This window comes from Gigantopelta aegis, chromosome 12 (genome assembly GCF_016097555.1).
Source record: "Gigantopelta aegis isolate Gae_Host chromosome 12, Gae_host_genome, whole genome shotgun sequence".
In the NCBI taxonomy this organism is placed as follows: domain Eukaryota; kingdom Metazoa; phylum Mollusca; class Gastropoda; order Neomphalida; family Peltospiridae; genus Gigantopelta; species Gigantopelta aegis.
Window position 1 is genome coordinate 39,612,405 of NC_054710.1, and position 19,377 is coordinate 39,631,781.

At 35.7% G+C, this 19,377-nt stretch overlaps 1 protein-coding gene across 1 annotated transcript in view; it reads left to right on the top strand.

The window, feature by feature from the left end:
* Positions 1-17,421, top strand: part of LOC121386223 (persulfide dioxygenase ETHE1, mitochondrial-like) — a 74,541-nt gene extending 57,120 nt beyond the window's left edge. The window contains exons 3-7 of the mRNA XM_041517053.1: positions 804-989; positions 2,623-2,715; positions 7,009-7,098; positions 8,720-8,836; positions 10,421-17,421. Coding sequence (XP_041372987.1) covers positions 804-989; positions 2,623-2,715; positions 7,009-7,098; positions 8,720-8,836; positions 10,421-10,488 — 554 coding nt within the window. The 3' untranslated portion in view covers positions 10,489-17,421. The remainder of the gene's footprint in view (positions 1-803; positions 990-2,622; positions 2,716-7,008; positions 7,099-8,719; positions 8,837-10,420) is intronic.
* Positions 17,422-19,377: the final 1,956 nt, after the last annotated feature.

Genomic DNA, 19,377 nt, shown 5'->3' on the forward strand with positions numbered 1-19,377 from the left:
TAGTTCATCTAATATAGTCTAAACTGACCTTGATTAAACAGCCACCTGTATTAAGAGGCCTCCTTTTGATTCTCCCATTTAGTGGCTGTTTAACACAGGTTTGACTGTACATGAAATACAAATAACATGCTAGCTTTGAGCTGAATACATGTGTTAGTGTTACATACAAATCACTGCAGACTGGTGTTCCTTTCAAAGTAACAGATGTTATGCCAGCTTATTAAGCAGGCTGCCACACAAAACAGAAATCACGTCATGCAAACGTTTATGTGAATGTGTATGTGTATGTGTCTGTGTCTGTGTCTGTGTCTGTGTCTGTGAATGAATGTGTTATGCACAAAATTTGAGTACTTTTTTTTTTACATGTACCCCACACACTTACATTTATCACCAATCACAGGACTTGTGATGTTCACTTCTCTATCAAAAGTTGGGTGCACCTCGAACTTTGACCCAGTTGGAAGTTATTTGGTCTAGTACTACCTCTAAAAATAGACTAGAGCTCAACATCATAACCTTTACTTCTCAGAAGTACGTGCATTTTTTTAAATATAAAAAATGCATTTCATGGTATTAGAAGTACAAGGATGACCAGAAATGTTTTGGATGTACGAAAATGGATAAACCTAAACAATAAACTCTAAAAGTACTGTAATGTCTGAAATCAAAGTCAAAAATGTCTGTTTGTTAATTTTACTTGCGTTATCTTTTCTGTCGTTTGTTGTATATTCCAGCCAACACACACATGCATTCATATCGTATCACCGTACATAATAATTACTGTTGTCTGTTGTATTTTCCAGCCAACACCCACGTGCACGCTGATCATATCACCGGCACCGGAGAGATCAAGAAGAAGTTGCCTGGCTGCAAGAGTATGATCGCAGACGTGAGTGGCGCCAAGGCCGATGTCAAGCTGAAGCACGGAGACACCATCAAGTTCGGAAAGTTTGAGCTGGAATGCCGAAACACTCCCGGACACACTGACGGTATTCCATTTTTTATTTTATTTTAAATATGTTTAACAGAAAAATCAACCTCCACTAAGGGGATTCGAACTACGGACACTCAGTATGAGAGTTGAGCACTCTACCAAAGCAGAAAAATCAACCTCCACAGAGGGGATTCGAATCACAGACTCTCAGTATGAGAGTCCAGCGCTCTACCAAAACAGAAAAATCAACCTTCACAGAGGGGATTCGAATCACAGACTCTCATCTCAGTATGAGAGTCCAGCACTCTACCAAATGAGCTAATAGGGAAATCCCACTAGCTACTGCCAGTAGGAGCACTTTAGCCGCGGGTAGCTGAACTGTTACAAGTTCAGACTGGGTTATAATTGTATTCTTGTGTTAAGAACACACCCAGTCCTTACGTCAGTTCCAAATGTAACAGAGAAATCAACCTCCACTAAGGGGATTTGAACCACAGACTCAGTACGATAGTCCAGCGCTCTACCAACTGAGCTAATAGGGAAATCCCACTAGCTACTGCCAGTAGGAGCACTTTATACCAACACTACTACATACTCCCCCCTCAAGTGAAGTTACATCCCGGAGCTGTGAGTCACGGGTAGCTGAACTGTTACAAGTTCAGACTGGGTTATAATTGTATTCTTGTGTTAAGAACACACCCAGTCCTTACGTCGGTTCCAAATGTAACAGAGAAATCAACCTCCACTAAGGGGATTTGAACCACAGACTCAGTACGATAGTCCAGCGCTCTACCAACTGAGCTAATAGGGAAATTCCCACTAGTTACTGCCAGCAACACTACTACTTATGTTTGTAGTAACAGGTCAATAATACCTAGTCTAAACAAAAGTGAGGTGGGGGTGTTATGTTAAGTAATGTTGACGATCTTTTCTAAGTCTAAGTCCGAACCAACTTCTTAACAACTATAATAAATTACTCTCCTACCTTTAATTACCGTTAGATTTCCTCAAAATGTTTTCCAGACACAAATCGTGACACAGATTCCACATATGAGACTGTAATGATGCTACTGACATCGACTTGCATAGGGCAAAATACATGTAGTTTTCTGCTGTTTGCCATTTTGCTTGTTTGCCCATTGGGCTATTTCTCGTTCTAGCCATTGCATCACGACTGGTCTATCAAAGACTGTGGTATGTGCTATCCTGTGTGGGATGGTGCATATAAAAGATCCCTTGCTGCTAATGGAAAAATATAGTGGGTTTCTTCTTTAAGACTATTATGTCAAAATTATCAAATGTTTAACATTCAGTAGCCGATGATTAATAAATTAATGTGCTCTAGTGGTGTCCACACCTGGTGTAACAAAGGCCATGGTATGTACTATCCTGTCTGTGGGATGGTGCATATAAAAGATTCCTGGCTGCTAATCGAAAAGAGTAGCCTATGAAGTGGCGACAACGGGTTTCCTCTCAATATCTGTGTGGTCCTTAACCATATGTCTGATGCCATATAACCTTAAATAAAATGTGTTGAGTGTGTTGCTAAATAAAACATTTCTTTCTTTCAGTAGCCGATGTTTAATAAACTAATGTGCTCTAGTGGTGTCATTAAACAAAACAAACTTTTAAACTTTTATACCTGATAGTGCTGTTTAAATGACATGTAATTTGCGTTTGTTAATTAGGTTGCATGACGTTTGTGTGGCACCAGAAAAGTATGGTGTTCACCGGAGACGCTATCCTCATTCGAGGCTGTGGACGCACAGACTTTCAACAAGGTGAGAGTTATTTCCCTTTGATTAACTAGGGAGAGTATTTAAAAACTACTGTAGGCATGATAAACAGAAATAGTGAAAGCAACATAATTTTTATGTTTATTTAAGGCACATTCTTTGCCTTTTTAATGTATATTTAAAACAGACATTGTGGGATTTTTTGAAGATGTAAAACAAAAAGTCTTTGTTTCAAAACCAATCACTGTCAACAGAAATAGGTAAAGTAGAATCCTTTTGTTAATTTATGTAAAAAAAAAACAAAAACAAAAAAAACATTTGAAATTCCAGTTTCTGTGTTTGGGTTTGTGGGAGGGGCTGAAACCTAAACATTATTCAGATTGTGAAAAACATCAACATTTATATATGGACGATCTTTAAGTGAGCCCCACATGTACATTTTTGCATGAGTTGTAATTCTTTCAGTGTTGGAAACTAATAAACATTTATTAAAACAAATGTAAAACTTTTTGTTATTATAAATAATATAATGTGTAAAGCATATAAAACCTTTTGTCATTCTATACATAATTCATTTTAATAGCGATTGCTTTGCATTGTTATTTCACTATTATAATACAGGCCTCTGATAATTGAGAATCTGCGTGACCCATTTATCGGTTACGCAGAAATAAATCCAGGTAACCCATTTCCTTTCTGTGTGTCCCATTTATCGGTTAATCAGAAATAAATCCAGGTAACACATTTCCTTTCTGTGTGTCCCATTTATCGGTTAATCAGAAATAAATCCAGGTAACCCATTTCCTTTCTGCGTGACCCATTTATCGGTTACACAGAAATAAATCCAGGTAACCCATTTCCTTTCTGCGTGACCCATTTATCGGTTACGCAGAAATAAATCCAGGTAACCCATTTCCTTTCTGCGTGACCATTTATCGGTTATGCAGAAATAAATCCAGGTAACCCATTGCCTTTCTGCGTGACCCATTTATCGGTTACGCAGAAATAAATCCAGGTAACCCATTTCCTTTCTGCGTGACCCATTTATCGATTACGCAGAAATAAATCCTGGTAACCCATTTCCTTTTTGCGTAATCCATTACATCCAAGTACATGGTGCTCCAAAATTTGCGCAAATAAAAAATAGGTTATGCGAAATTAGATTTGCATGAGCAACATGCGAACGAAACGATAGTTTTTGCAATTTTCAGAGGCTTGTAATTCTGTTAGACAACATTAATGTGAAATTTTCAATCAGAATGACAGCTGTCTTATTTAAAGTGTAGTTTTGTTACTTAGAATGTAGTTTTAGCATGCAGTCAATATGTCGTTGTTTGAAAGATGCTAGCAGTACAGTTGTTTTTCAGGTTATAGCTTCGGAGTGACCTCCCTTTAACAGACTTCACTGACCTCAAGGTATATTGATGTTCAGAAAGCAACTTTTTGAATTTCTTTATTCATACTTTGAGGTGTAAGCTTGTCTGGCATATGTGGGTCATGTATAAGACATGACTGGAGGTGTAGACTTTTTTTTTTTTTTTTCTTGTGTTTTTTTAAATTTCCCTTTGAGTACCTGAGTGAGCCTCAGTGGTAGAGTGCTCATTCGGCTGATGGTTTCTGGGATTGTTTTTTCTTCTTCAGTGGGATAGACCCTTCTGGGTCTTACCTACCTATCCTACTCTACCCAGTGCTCCACCACTGGCATATCAAAGACCACAGTGTGTTCTGTCCAGAGCTTATACTGGAAAGAATTTAGTTTTAGTCAATTTTTTAAATATGTACAGAGTATATCTTTGAACATGATTGAAAAAGGGTTAATATATACAACATTGTATTGGCTAACTACTAATATTAATTGTAGCCAATTGTAGCCATTGTAGCAATTAGCTAATTTAGCAATGGACAGGGTAAGCCTGTCTGTCCCGTGTTATTGTAATGTACATGTACTTGTGTATAGAACATAATGAAATTGAGGGGAGTGATTAATTGCTCCCCTAACTTAGATTATGGGAGCCATTTAAGATATCACCATATTGATGTACTTGTGTATGAAAAATAATGGGTTACAGACACTGATATGAAAAACTGAAGCGAATGATTAATTGCTCCCTTGTATGTTACATTATGGGGAGCCATTTAAGATATCACCATATTGTATTTGTATTTGTATATGGAAAATAATGTGTTACAGACACTGATATAAAAAAAATTAAGGGAATGATTAATTGCTCCCCTATGTTAGATTAAAAGGAGAGCCATTTAATATATCACAGACACCGATATAAAAACAAATTTAAGGGAGTGATTATTTGCTCCCCCCATGATAGATTATGGGGAGCCATTTAAGATATCACCATATTGATGTATTTGTGTATGGAAAATAATTGGTTATGGACACTGATATGAAAACAAATTTAAGGGAGTGATTAATTGCTCCCTTATATGTTAGATTATTGGGTGCCAATTAAGATAATATTTTATGTAAAATTTTCTAGATATTTTTTTTTTTTATATGCAATTAACCGATATTTGTCTTTATAAAACTATTCAGTTATGCAATATAATTTGTATTGGTTTAATGCTAAACGGTTCTGTGCAGCAGAATAATATGCAAATAACTGATTTATGCTATAAACCTGTATGCAATTAAGTGGATTTGCATGTATTACCATATTGATGTCCCATATAAATTCACATGCTAAAGAGAACTAAAATTACTCTCCTAGAGCTGGTTTAAAGGGAGCGAAGTTTATAGCTCCTTTTAAACAGTGTAGTCTGGGGTAGTCTACACATGTGCATTTGTCAAGTTTAAAAAATTACCAAATGTTTGACATCCAATAGCCAAAGATTAATAAATCACTGTGCTCTAGTGGTGTTGTTAAACAAAACAGACTTTAACTTTTTTTAAATATAAACATATACATAATATCAGCGGGTTTTTCAAAGTGAAAAGGCGAGATATAAGCTCTACTTTTCCGACGGCAACAGTGTTATCTTTTAAAGTTTTATGTTTACCTTGAAACATTAGAGTTTCACATTTAACTCCATTTCTTACAAACTATATAAGTCCTACATCAATGAAACTTTGTTTATAAATGAAACTTTCTTTATAGTTACATCTATGAATGTTCAACTTAGTGCAAGTAAAATATATATATATTTTTTAAAGTTTAAAATTTTAATTAATTTTTTTTTAATTTAATTTTTGTAAAGTTTATTATTAATTTTTTTTTTTTTTAATTTATTATTAATTTTTTTTAATTTTATTATTATTGTAATGTCTCATTTTTTCACATTTATTGAAGTGAATATCAAAAGATGCAGCTGTCATTGACACCGAATCAGTCTCTGGTAGGCAAGAAATTTAATTATTCAGGATTCATGTTCGTGCTGAAAATAACTGTATACTCGATCAGGAAACTTGATTATTTCTCGTGACAGCCAATGCACCACAATCGGTATATCGAAGGCCGTGGTATGTGTTATCCTGTCTGTTAGATGGTGCATATAAAAGATCCCTTGCTACTAATGAAAAAATATAGCGGGTTTCCTCTATGACTAAAAAATTACCATATGTTTGACATCCAATAGCCAATGATTAAAAAAATCGATGTGCTCTAGTGGTGTTGTTAAACAAAACAAACTTTTGAATTTGATTAATGGTTGAAGCGAGCAATGGTTGATGTATTTAATTAATCAAAACATACCATCACACCATTTTATACTCTGAATAGCCAATGTGTATTTTTGTACTGGGGTGTTGTTAAACATGCATTCATTCATTCATTTACCGGCCTCGGTGGCATCATGGTTAGGCCATCGGTCTACAGGCTGGTAGGTACTGGGTTCAGATTCCAGTCGAGGCATGGGATTTTTAATCCAGATACCGACTCCAAACCCTGAGTGAGTGCTCCGCAAGGCTCAGTGGGTAGGTGTAAACCACTTGCACCGACCAGTGATCCACACTGGTTCAACAAAGGCCATGGTTTGTGCTATCTTGCCTGTGGGAAGCGCAAAGAAAAGATCCCTTGCTGCTAATCGGAAAGAGTAGCCCATTTAGTGGCGACAGCGGGTTTCCTCTCAAAATCTGTGTGGTCCTTAACCATATGTCTGACGCCATATAACTAAATGAAATGTGTCGAGTGCGTCGTTAAATAAAACCTTCCTTTCTTTCATTCATTCATTCATTCGTTCGTTCGTCCATCCATCCATCCATCCATCCATCCATCCATCCATCCATCCATCCATCCATCCATCCATCCATCCATTCATTCATTCATTCATTCATTCACACCTTAATATATGCAGTTATATGTTTTTGCTTGTTTTTTCCTTCAGGAAATCCCCAGAATCTGTATGACTCTGTTCACAAACAGATTCTGTCGTTGCCGCGTCACTTCATGTTGTTCCCAGCACATGACTATACAGGTGAGGCACGTGAAGAAATTCATTAATTACACACAGCTTCTAGATCATGGTAGCCCCACTCCCATGGCTAGTGATATTCAGTGCTGGGCTAGTAAATAACTATCATTGCCATGCCAAACAGCTAGTGAAAAAAAAAGTTGTCGAATACTGCATTTAAGTCTATTTTGTAAATATGAATATCCTACTCCCACCCCAATATTAGTGTTTTTAGTTTCCATATCCCTGTTTGGGTCACATATCTGATTATTACTATTAGTAAAATTGTATAAATTTAAAGTAGGGCTAGTGAATTTTTAATCATGGCAAGTCAATTTTTAAAATCTATGATCTCATGGCTAGTGGATTTTATAAAAATTCTAGAAGCCCAGAATTACATGAATATAGTAAAACAAAACAAAAAACCTAAATGTTTTGATCACTATGGCTACACAACATGTTGACATGTTGAAATCATTAATATTCTTAATATACTTTTAATATAATATACTTTGCACAGCACTTTATACTGTGTTTTATTTTTATATTAATGTTGATAATCAATTCATTAATTTATTTACCATTGTTTGACACCCAGTAGCCTATCTATTTTTAAACATTTATGCATTCATTAATAATTAAATTTACATTACATTCATTACCATGATTTGTTTTGTGTTCATACCACAATGAACGTAAAAGAAATAAGAGACAGTGCTCAAAAGACACGTTTGTGTGTTCATACCACAATGAACGTAAAAGAAATAAGAGACAGTGCTCAAAAGACACGTTTGTGTGTTCATACCACAATGAACGTAAAAGAAATAAGAGACCGTGCTCAAAAGACACGTTTGTGTGTTCATACCACAATGAACGTAAAAGAAATAAGAGACAGTGCTCAAAAGACACGTTTGTGTGTTCATACCACAATGAACGTAAAAGAAATAAGAGACCGTGCTCAAAAGACACGTTTGTGTGTTCATACCACAATGAACGTAAAAGAAATAAGAGACCGTGCTCAAAAGACACGTTTGTGTGTTCATACCACAATGAACGTAAAAGAAATAAGAGACAGTGCTCAAAAGACACGTTTGTGTGTTCATACCACAATGAACAATGAACGTAAAAGAAATAAGAGACAGTGCTCAAAAGACACGTTTGTGTGTTCATACCACAATGAACGTAAAAGAAATAAGAGACAGTGCTCAAAAGACACGTTTGTGTGTTCATACCACAATGAACGTAAAAGAAATAAGAGACCGTGCTCAAAAGACACGTTTGTGTGTTCATACCACAATGAACGTAAAAGAAATAAGAGACAGTGCTCAAAAGACTTGTTTGTGTGTTCATACCACAATGAACGTAAAAGAAATAAGAGACAGTGCTCAAAAGACACGTTTGTGTGTTCATACCACAATGAACGTAAAAGAAATAAGAGACCAAAAGACACGTTTGTGTGTTCATACCACAATGAACGTAAAAGAAATAAGAGACAGAGCTCAAAAGACACGTTTGTGTGTTCATACCACAATGAACGTAAAAGAAATAAGAGACAGTGCTCAAAAGACACGTTTGTGTGTTCATACCACAATGAACGTAAAAGAAATAAGAGACAGTGCTCAAAAGACACGTTTGTGTGTTGCAGGTCAGACCATGACCACGGTTGACGAGGAGCTCAAGTACAACCCGCGACTGTCGAAACCGAAGAGCGACTTCGTCAAGATCATGAAGGAGCTGACTCTGCCCTACCCTAAACAGATTGGTAAGACTGGTGCTTACATTATAGGGGTGGAAATTAACAAAGATCTATTTGCCTATTAGGAATATGTGAGACTGGTGCATCCATTATAGGGGTGGAAATTAACAAAAACCCATTGGGCTATTGGGAATAGGTGAGGCTGGTGCTAACATTATAGGGGTGGAAATTAACAAAGATCTATTGGTCTGTTGGGAATAGGTGAGACCAGTGCTAACATTTCAGTGGTGGAAATTAACAAAGATCTATTGGTATATTGGGAATAGGTGAGACCGGTGCATTCATTATAGGCGTGGAAATTACCATCTATTGGCCTATTAGGAATAGGTGAGACTGGTGCATCCATTATAGGGGTGGAAATCAAAGAAGATCTATTGATGTATTGGGAATAGTTGAGGCTGGTGCTAACATTATAGGGGTAGAAATTAATAAAGATCCATTGGCCTATTGGAAATAGGTGAGACTGGTGCATCCATTATAGGGGTGGAAATTAACAAAGATTTGTTGGGCTGTTAGGAATAGGTGACACTAGTGCATCCATTACATGGGTAGACATTAACAAAGATTATTGGCCTTGATTTAACATTTCATGTCCTGGAATGTTTTTTAAAATGTCCTGGAAATGTTCTTGAATTTTATGTTTTTTCAAGAGTAAAAATCCTGTTACAGGAGTGGAAATTAACAGAGATCCACTGACCTGTTAGGAATAGGTGAGACGGGTGCATCCATTTTAGGGGTGGAAATTAACAGAGATCCACTGACCTGTTAGGAATAGGTGAGATGGGTGCATCTATTTTAGGGGTGGAAATTAACAGAGATCCACTGACCTGTTAGGAATAGGTGAGACGGGTGCATCCATTTTAGGGGTGGAAATTAACAGAGATCCACTGACCTGTTGGGAATAGGTGAGATGGGTGCATCCATTTTAAGGGTGGAAAAGGAAGTTTCGCCAATTTTGACCCCTGTTCTAGTTCAGTCAAATGGATGAAAGGTGCCAGAAAGCCATGCTATTAAAACCATGTAGCACACATCCCCATGACAGTAATACACCCTTTTCAATGGTTAATCGCTTTCATCGTTTAGGAGGTAGATGTTTATTGCTACCTGCTGATTAGGTCATTCTGTAAGTAAAGGTAGTATGTGACATCATATAATATGTATCACTGCATAAATTTGTTGTAGTCACGTCGCAGTACAAAACTAATATGCAGTCAATTTTATAATAATTATACTGTAAGTTATAAAGTATCTTTACGATTGGGCGCCAGATGCTACAGCGCTCACCTGATGCACAATCAATCTAGTATCGGTGGACCCATTGGGCTATTTCTCGTTCCAACCAGTGCTCCACAACTGGTGTAACAAAGGCTGTGGTATGTGCTATCCTGTCTATGGGATGGTGCATATAAAAAATCCCTTGCTGCTAATTGAAAAGAGTAGCGTATGAAGTCGCTACAGCGGGTTTCATCTCTATATATCAGCATGGTCCTTAACCATATATCCGACACCATATAATCATAAATGAAATGTGGTGTTAAATAAAACCTTTCTTTCCATCGTTTACGATTTGTTTCCGTTTTTTACTTTCAGACAAGGCTCTGCCAGCTAACATGGTGTGTGGTGCATACGATCTTCCCGCCGAGGCCACTACCAACTAAACAAGGGAAATAAAAAATCTTATCGCAGAATTGAACTTGGGTGTGTTAGCCTAAACTAAGCAAGCAGTATTTACTTTATAATAATTTGTGATTGAATACCCTCGCGATAATGCATTTGTGATTCTTGATGCAGTTTTCAGAAACCTTTTCTTCTCTTTATCTGTTGTCTGTGTTCACAGCAATGTTTTTTTAATGGTCGATCTTTAAGAATTTTTTTTATGAAAGTTATCTAATTTTCTTTTGAATTTTTTTGAGTGCATTCACTTTTAATCAAGTTGCTAATAATGTAAAATTGTTACTTTTGATGAAAATAGAAAAATATTTGTATTTTAGAACATGGCAGAGACTATGTACTGCATTGCTGTGGATAAAATTGTTTTACTCAAGTTATAAATACAAATGACTATAATATTTGCATAATTAGCACTCACAGAAGAAATTTTAATACTTTATAGTATTATAAAAATAGTTCTCAATATCCACAAAAGATGTTAACCTTTTTCATAAAAAGCCCTTGAAGTCGAACATTTAAATTAGAGTGTGTTGATTTCTTTTACCTTGTTCTAACGCTAAGCTACTTCCCTTGAGATTTATCATATATTTATGAAAATTAACTAATTTGAATTTTCACAAAAATCGGGCATTAATTTTTAAAAATCAAAACCACTTAAATTTGTGTTTCCCCTCTCCCTTTTTGATCATTCCCCCCCGAGTCGGATCTTGGATTCAAACTACTGGAGTAGGGGGGGGGGAGTGTGTTAGGATTTAGAAGATGACATTTCTCTATTTGATGTGACATGACAATAAATTTCCCAGAGTTAGGCAATGTGTCTTGATTTTAATTTTATAAAGTAAAACCCTGTCATTGTAATAGTATAAACCAGGGATTAATTTCTTTGTCATTGAATTGGATACACTATGAGGTACGGTACTGACAAAAATGCTTTTCAAGGAAAGTTGTAGTGAATATGCATTCAAACTACCACACACTTTCTCTATAATGTCACTTGTCCCGATTCTCTTATTCACTCTGATTCATGCATATTAAATTTACAGGGATGTGATTTTTCAGATTTTTATCTGATTTCAGATTTTTTGTGTAAAATAATTTTCACTGGATTTGATCTGAAATGCTAAAAAAAAACAAGACCTTTATATAGATATGGTACCGAGGTTTCACCTTTTTAAAATCAGTTCAGCTTTTTAAAATTCAGTCCAGCTTTTTAAAATCAGTTCAGCTTTTTAAAATTCAGTCCAGCTTTTTAAAATCATTTCAGCTTTTATTTTTAAATGACTATCACATCCGTGATTTAAAAAAAAAAAAAAAAAAGCAATTGGTTTATTTTTTAAAAAAAGATTTAAAAAAGAGTTTTTTGTTTTGTGGAGTACAAGGACTGTCTATACAAAGGATGGTGCATGCCATAATAACAGACATGAATTTTTAATTTGTGGTGGTCATATTCATAATATAAATAAATATTAAAGGGGCTTTATTCTAGTTGCATAATGGCAGATTCTCGTCAATTATTATTTTTTCTCTTTCTTTCTTTTTCTTTCTTTCTTTTTATTTTTGAGATCATACCTTCAGCTAGATATTTTGTATATTAGAACAATCCTTTTTATTGGCAAATCTACTGAAGGTGAACGTTAGGTTAAACGGATGATGTCGCAGTTTTATGTGTACATGTTTGGCACACAATGTCTCTCCCTAAATCGGTTGTGGTTAATTTCACAATTAAAACTGGAGGTCAAAATACCAAGGAAAACAAGATTTAAAACCACCAGTCAGAAAAGTGATATTGATTTTTTAAAATATACTTTCTATTTTAGCCAAGGATTTTTAGATTCTCCACTGTTTACACCACATGGCAGTACATTAGAATGTTTGTTCTCGGATTAATGATGCAAAGATGTTAAATGGATTTGGAATGATAATGGAATGTTCAAACAAAATGTCCTTTTTTCTTTCTTTCTTTCTTTCTTTCTTTGTGTTAATCTCATAAGAGTTTTAAACAGATTTCTTCAGTTATTGCAATATCTTGCTAATATTCAATTAAAATCAGAATAAATCTTGAAACTTTTCACTCTTTTTTTTTTCTTTTTCTTATTCTCTCTTTTTTTTCTTATTCCAGACACAAATTGTTTCTCTCTTTCTTGGTAAATCCCTCCCAAACTCAAAATATCATTCCTGGAAGTTAAAATGGAAGTGTGAGTTGAAATTCAGTCGGTTAAAAGGATCAGTCATCTACCTGGACATGAGTTTGATTAGTTTTAAACTGGGAACTTCAAATCTTTGTATAGCATTAGCTAGTATGCGTACTTGGCCTGTTGTAGTGGTGTTCCAAATTTGTATAGTATGCTTCTTATATAATTTGGGTGAAGTTTTTTTTTATATATATATCACAATATTCAACCAGAATTGTATATTGTTTTTTTAATGTCTTTTATTCATTGATGAATATTTCGTGTTGCCTTCCTTTCTTTTACTGCTGATTCTATTACTTAGAAAAGACACTTAGGATTTCTACATTGGTAAAAATAGACCTTCAAGATGGGTGCTGAAATAAATTGAGAGCAGTTATTCAGATTACCAGAGGTTAATAAGGTTGAAAATGGTAATTCCTTCATGACAAAGTCTTCATTAAAGAAAAAAATATGATGTACATTTTGAACAGTTATGTTCAGATATATACTGATGACCAAAAGAAAGTATTCTGAAATATTTTTATGTAAAATCGAGCAGTTTACCCCAAGTGCCGTTCATGAACTGTGATGTTCATATTTGATAGTAATTATTGTGAATACCTGTATTCATATCTCGCCAAATGATTATAGTTTTGAAATACAAGACTTACATATACATCAACTTGTGTTTTGAGGAGTTTTTACCATTTCAAAAAAACACCTAGCGATAGACTTTCTTTTGATCATCAGTATATAAGATACACATAGAAGTATCAATATAAAGATAACGATGATTGAAATCTGTAACACTGTTATTACTGTGTCTGTGAAAGACTTTAATAATGAAAATAATAGGAATTGTCAACTTGATAGATTTGTCATAATCTGTAGGTTACCAGGGCCCAATTTTACGAAGCGATCTTATGCATTTAAGATGCTTAAATGCATAACTACCTAATTCACTTAAGATGATCTTAGTGCTAAGATCGCTTCGTGGAATGGGGCCCTGGGCCCAATTTACAAAGCGATCTTAGTGCTAAGAACACCTGAAGTGCATAGGCTGAGGTAGTTATGCACTTGTGGTGATCTTAGCACTAAGATTAGTTTGTAAATCGGGACCAAGTTAACTAATTCACCAAACTCTCACAGCTATTTGATCTCGCAGTTCAATACAAAAAGACTTGCAAGAAGGATACAGTGGGGTTTTTTAGGATGTTTAAGAGAGCTTTACAAATTAGGTCCTCAGGTTTTTATTTTGTGGTAAGTAAACTTGAACATTGGTTACCAGACTTGTTCATTTTGATGCGTGCATTTGAAAAATGAACCTAATATCCAGAGTAACAACCATAACTGGTTATCTCCACTTGTTACGAAAATGACAGTAGTTGACTTTTAGCATTTGTTTTCTTTTTTAACCATAGTTAATTTGTTTTTGAACAAAGTTATTTTCTTTTTTAATGTAGCTAATTTCTTTTTTAAATGTAGTTAATTTCTTTGTTAAAAGTAATTAATTTCTTTTTTAAAGGTACATGTAATTAATTTCATTTTTAAATGTAGATATTTAATGTGGGCTGTCCATACATGGTATGTTTGGAAAACTATATAATTTGAATAAATAAATAAAAGTGTTATTTTGGATTTTTCTGTATTTTTTAAATATTACAATGTGTTTATCTGTAAACAATGTCATTGAACATAACCAGTTCTGTTTGTTAGTCCTGGCATTTTAAAAACAATGTTTACCACATAGAGGGTTAAATAAAAATCTGTATGGCATCCCTCTTGTGAAAGGCCGTGTTTTACAGCAGTTTTTATATAGACATTTCCATATATCGAGCATTAATTGAGTTATTATGTTTTGATAGAGTATTTATTTGGTAAGTTTTAGGGAGTCTTGTCGTACTGTTATCTTATGCATGTATCAATAATATAATAAAGCTTAGCTGATATATTGCACCTGATATATTTGTTAACTGAAGTATCCATTATAGACAGGTTTGTGTTATACAAGGTGTTCTTTATTGCACAGTTGATAAGCTGGTTATAAATAAATGGCATACTGAGAATGATTATTATTGCAGTGTTTCTTAACTTGTTTTGCTCAGCCCAACAGAACATTAAAATACTGCTTCAAATGTTCAAGACAAACCCAAAAATATTATAAAAATATTCATTAATTTAAAATATTAGAACCAAAGATGAACTCCGCATTAAAAAATGGTATCATGACAAATTTTAGTCACTGTCCATGGCGTATTAGTATGCACAAAAACCAATACAGTATACAAACCCAACAAAAATGGCTAGCAGAAATCATTTTGCTGGGGCATACGCGAACATGAGCAGTTGCTTGTGCCGGACAACAGAATCAAATATGAACATAGTCTGATGAGTTGCTGGTAAATAATGCAGCACAAGGTTGGTTCAGGTGGAGGTAATCACTAACTTCCATAGGGCTGACACCATGTAACCGTAAATAAAATGTGTAGTGCGTTATTAAATAAAACAATTCCCTCCTCCTTGTTTCTATAGGGCTGTTATCTTGTGTAGGTTGTAGAGATGAAGGTTTCCCTCGTTTATCATCTGTATAGTGTTTCCGGGTTTGTCACCGTTTCGTGTGTGTTTGTCCTTAATGTTCCATATTCTCCATCCAATACCTAAGTATGGTTTCAGCTGATGTTTTGCATACATTCTGATTGGCGGCTGCCATTTTAGTCCATATTGCAACCCTAACCCTAGGACAAACCTTAATGCCCGATCACCAATACTAAAATTTCCAGATTTGTTTTTTCGTAACCCACTTTCATCTCTGGCATCGAGAACAATGGGAGCCTATAGTCCGTCCCACGGGGAACGCCTTTTTTCATCTTATGGAATTTACTACAACTTATGTATTTCTGAGCTGATTGTTATCTAAATTAAGTCACAAAAATAGTATTTTATTGTTCTTTCCCAAAAAACTTTTACTTTTCTTCTTATGTCAGACCAACAAACCAAACTGAAATTGTTTACAAAAAAACAAAAAATAATAATAATTAAAAAAATTGTAGGTGATGGGACGAACTATAGTTGACGTTTGTGTTGTGTCATGTACTGTATTGGTCTACTGCTAAAATACTGTGTGCCACGATACATGGGTTGAGAAACACTGTGGTATATTATGGGAACATTTTTCAAGCAGATTTAAGCTGCATGGATGTATACCGAATGAAAAAAATAAGGGATCACATGCACGAATAGTACCAGAAAATAATGACTGATTGCGAGCAAAAGCGTTGGTCCATAGTATCACAAGATGGCCATGTTACTGACAGTCCGTTCAAAACTACTGTCTATATGACAGCAGTGAGTTTCATCCGATTGTTTAGACCATGTTTAAAATACAGAAATAAGGGATCGCACAAATAATAACCGTAAATAATGACTGCAGCCAAAATCCTCGATCCTTAAGGCAAGGCCACATGGCACGAGTGTTTAGTACAAGAAGAGTTGCTAAAATAGCCAATTGACAAGGCGAACATTATGATTTCATCGGTTGCTTTGCATTCGGTTATTCTTATGGCTATTCTTGTATAAGGCGATCGTATTGTGTAGTCAGACAGTTTATTCAGTAAAAGGCCTCTGGCCCAAAATACAGTCACTTTACACAATTTAAGAGCTTAAATTTAAGAACTTAAATTGTGTATTGTGTAGTGTCACCTTTAGTGTCAGAAGTTGTAGCTACTGATATTCTCGTATAAGGTGATCGTATTGTTTAGCCTCGCCTTTAGTGTCAGAAGTTGTTATTGCTATTCTCGTATGAAGCAATCGTATTGTGTGGTTTCGCCATTAGTGTCAGAAGTTGTTACTGATAGTGCATTCAACACTACTGAGACATTAAATCCCTCATTGCAACTTCGTATGAAATACAAACATTACTACGCTAGTAGTATATTAAACCTGGTGTACGAATCCATGAGTTTCCTTGTTTCTTTCAATCGGTATAAGTTTTTATTCTGTACACATTTCTAATGCGTATGTGTACAAAAAGAAAATCATTTTACGATAAATGTTTGTGCGAGTGTGCTGTATTTACTGCTTTCAGTTTCTACTCTAGACGTGAGTATCGTACTCCTTAATAATTAGGACTATGTCATATTTTAAAGGTGTGCCATCATAGCTATTTGTTGCTCCCGTCTCCAAAATATATTTTCCTCAACCAACACTATACTCAGTTTTCTACATTTATGGATTTCACCCCCAAGATTTCAAATGTTGGTCAGTAAAAAAAACTAAAAAAACATTGTTTCAAGATTTAAAAAACCCAAAATCAAACAAAACGAAGTCTACTTCAGCAGTGTTTTTGGTCAGTATATCAGCAAAACAATTAAAACCCCAAGCAGTTATGTGGCCGAATATCCTAAAACATTTAAAAAGCTAATTTGACAAATAATATTTGTCAGAGACTAAATCGGTTTTATCACAATGTAATTTATTTCTTTGTCCAGTGACGATCATGCAACCAAAAGTTAATGTTTCTTGTTGGTTATGAATCATCAGTCACAAATGTCCCGTGTCCCTAACAAAATAATACATTAGCTATGGCGTTGTAAAATTAAGCTTACGTGTCACGTTTTTTTCAAACTGATGTAGCTTTTTCCTGTAGATAGTTTTATTCATGTTAAAGTTTGTTAGTGTCTTCTACACAGACATCTGTATAGTGCTGTATGAGGGAAAACCTATTTTCCTAATAAAGGTTTTTAAATCTTACAAATATTTGTTGTTTATATGTGCATGTATTAGTTTTATATAGTATGTGTGTGCATGTGCGTATGCGTGTGTTTGTGTGCGAGAGAGAGAGAGACCGACACACACACAGACAGACATACAAAAAGAGAGAGACGGACAGACAAAGAGAGAAACGGCAAGAGAGAGAGAGACAGACCGACAGAGAGAAGAATTTAGTGTGAGTCTTGGGCAGCAGGCTAACTGGGTTTACTTCTTGGTATGGACCGGCCTCGGTGGTGCCGTGGTTAGGCCATCATTCTACAGGCTGGTAGGTACTGGGTTCGGATCCCAGTCGAGACGTGGGATTTTTAATCCAGATACCGACTCCAAACCCTAAGTGAGTGCTCCGCAAGGCTCAATGAGTAGGTGTAAACCACTTGCACCGACCAGTGATCCATAACTGGTTTAACAAAGGCCATGGTTTGTGCTATCCTGCCTGTGGGAAACCCAAATAAAAGATCCCTTGCTGCCCGTCATAAAAGAGTAGCCTATGTGGTGACAGCGGGTTTCCTCTAAAAAAACCTGTCAGAATGACCATATGTTTGACATCCAATAGCCGATGATCAGATAAAAAATCAGTGTGCTCTAGTGGCGTCGTTAAATAAAACAAACTTTTTCTTTCTTTCTTTTTACTTGGTATGGGTGGAGTCCAGCTCGGTTGCTAGAACACTTTGCTTGAGGTGCTTTCATTCCAAGCACTTCGATGGATTCATTCTCTGACTGGGGTTTTCCATCCCAGCCCAGTGGAAAGTGCTCGCTTGGGATTAATCCCCGTCGGTGGGCCCATTGGGCTATTTCTCGCTCCAGCCAGTGCACCACGACTGGTATATCAAAGGCCGTGGTATATGCTATCCTCTCTTATGGGATGGTGCATATAAAAGATCCCTTGTTACTAATGAAAAAAATGTAGCAGGTTACCTTTCTAAGACTATATGTCAAAATATCCAAATGTTTGATATCCAATAGCCGATTATTAATAAATCAATGTGCTCTAGTCGTGTCGTTAAACAAAACAAACTTTTTTTTCCATCCCAACCAGTGCTCAAAGGCTGGTATATCAAATGTTGTGGTATGTAGTCTCTTGTCAATAAGTGGAAGTGCATGTAAAGATCCTTTGATGCTAATGGAAACATGTTGGTTTTCTCCAAGACTATAATAATAGGTCCTGATTTATCAAATTGTTAACATCCTATAACCAATGATTAGCAAGTCAATGTGCTCTAATGGTGTCTTTAAACAAAGTTTAAAAGTTTTGGGTTTTCACTAGAGCATATTATATTGATTTATTAATCGTTTGGTATTGGAGGTGAAACATTTTGATATTAACTCGGACTCGTAGTCGACGGAGGAAACACGCTACATTTTTCCTAATGCAGCAAGAGGGCGGGACATAGCTCAGTGGTACAGCACTCGCTTGATGTGCGGTTGTTCCGGGATCGATCCCCGTCGGTGGGCCTATTGGGCTGTTTCTCGTTCCAGCCATGCTCCACTGTGGTATGTACTAGTCTGTCTGTGGGATGGTGCATATAAAAGATCCCTTGCTGCTAATCGAAAAGAGTAGCCCATGAAGTGGGGACAGCAGGTTTCCTTTCTCATTATCTGTGTGGTCCATAACCATACGTCCAGACGCCATATAACCGTAAATAAAATGTGTTGAGTGCGTTGTTAAATAAACTATTTTCTTTCCTTTCCTAATGCAGCAAGGGATCTTTTATATGCACCTTCTCACAGACAGGAACAAAGAAAGGGTTTATTTAACAACACACATTTTATTTCCAGTTATACGGCGTTAGGTATTGGGATTGATCAAAGACCGATTGCAAATCAGGTGAATGCTTTACTACTGGTCTATGTCCCAACCCCATCATTAAACAAAGTACCCTTTTAAATCTACGTACCTGTTCCAATCTGAACAGCTCATATGGCACGTGCATGACC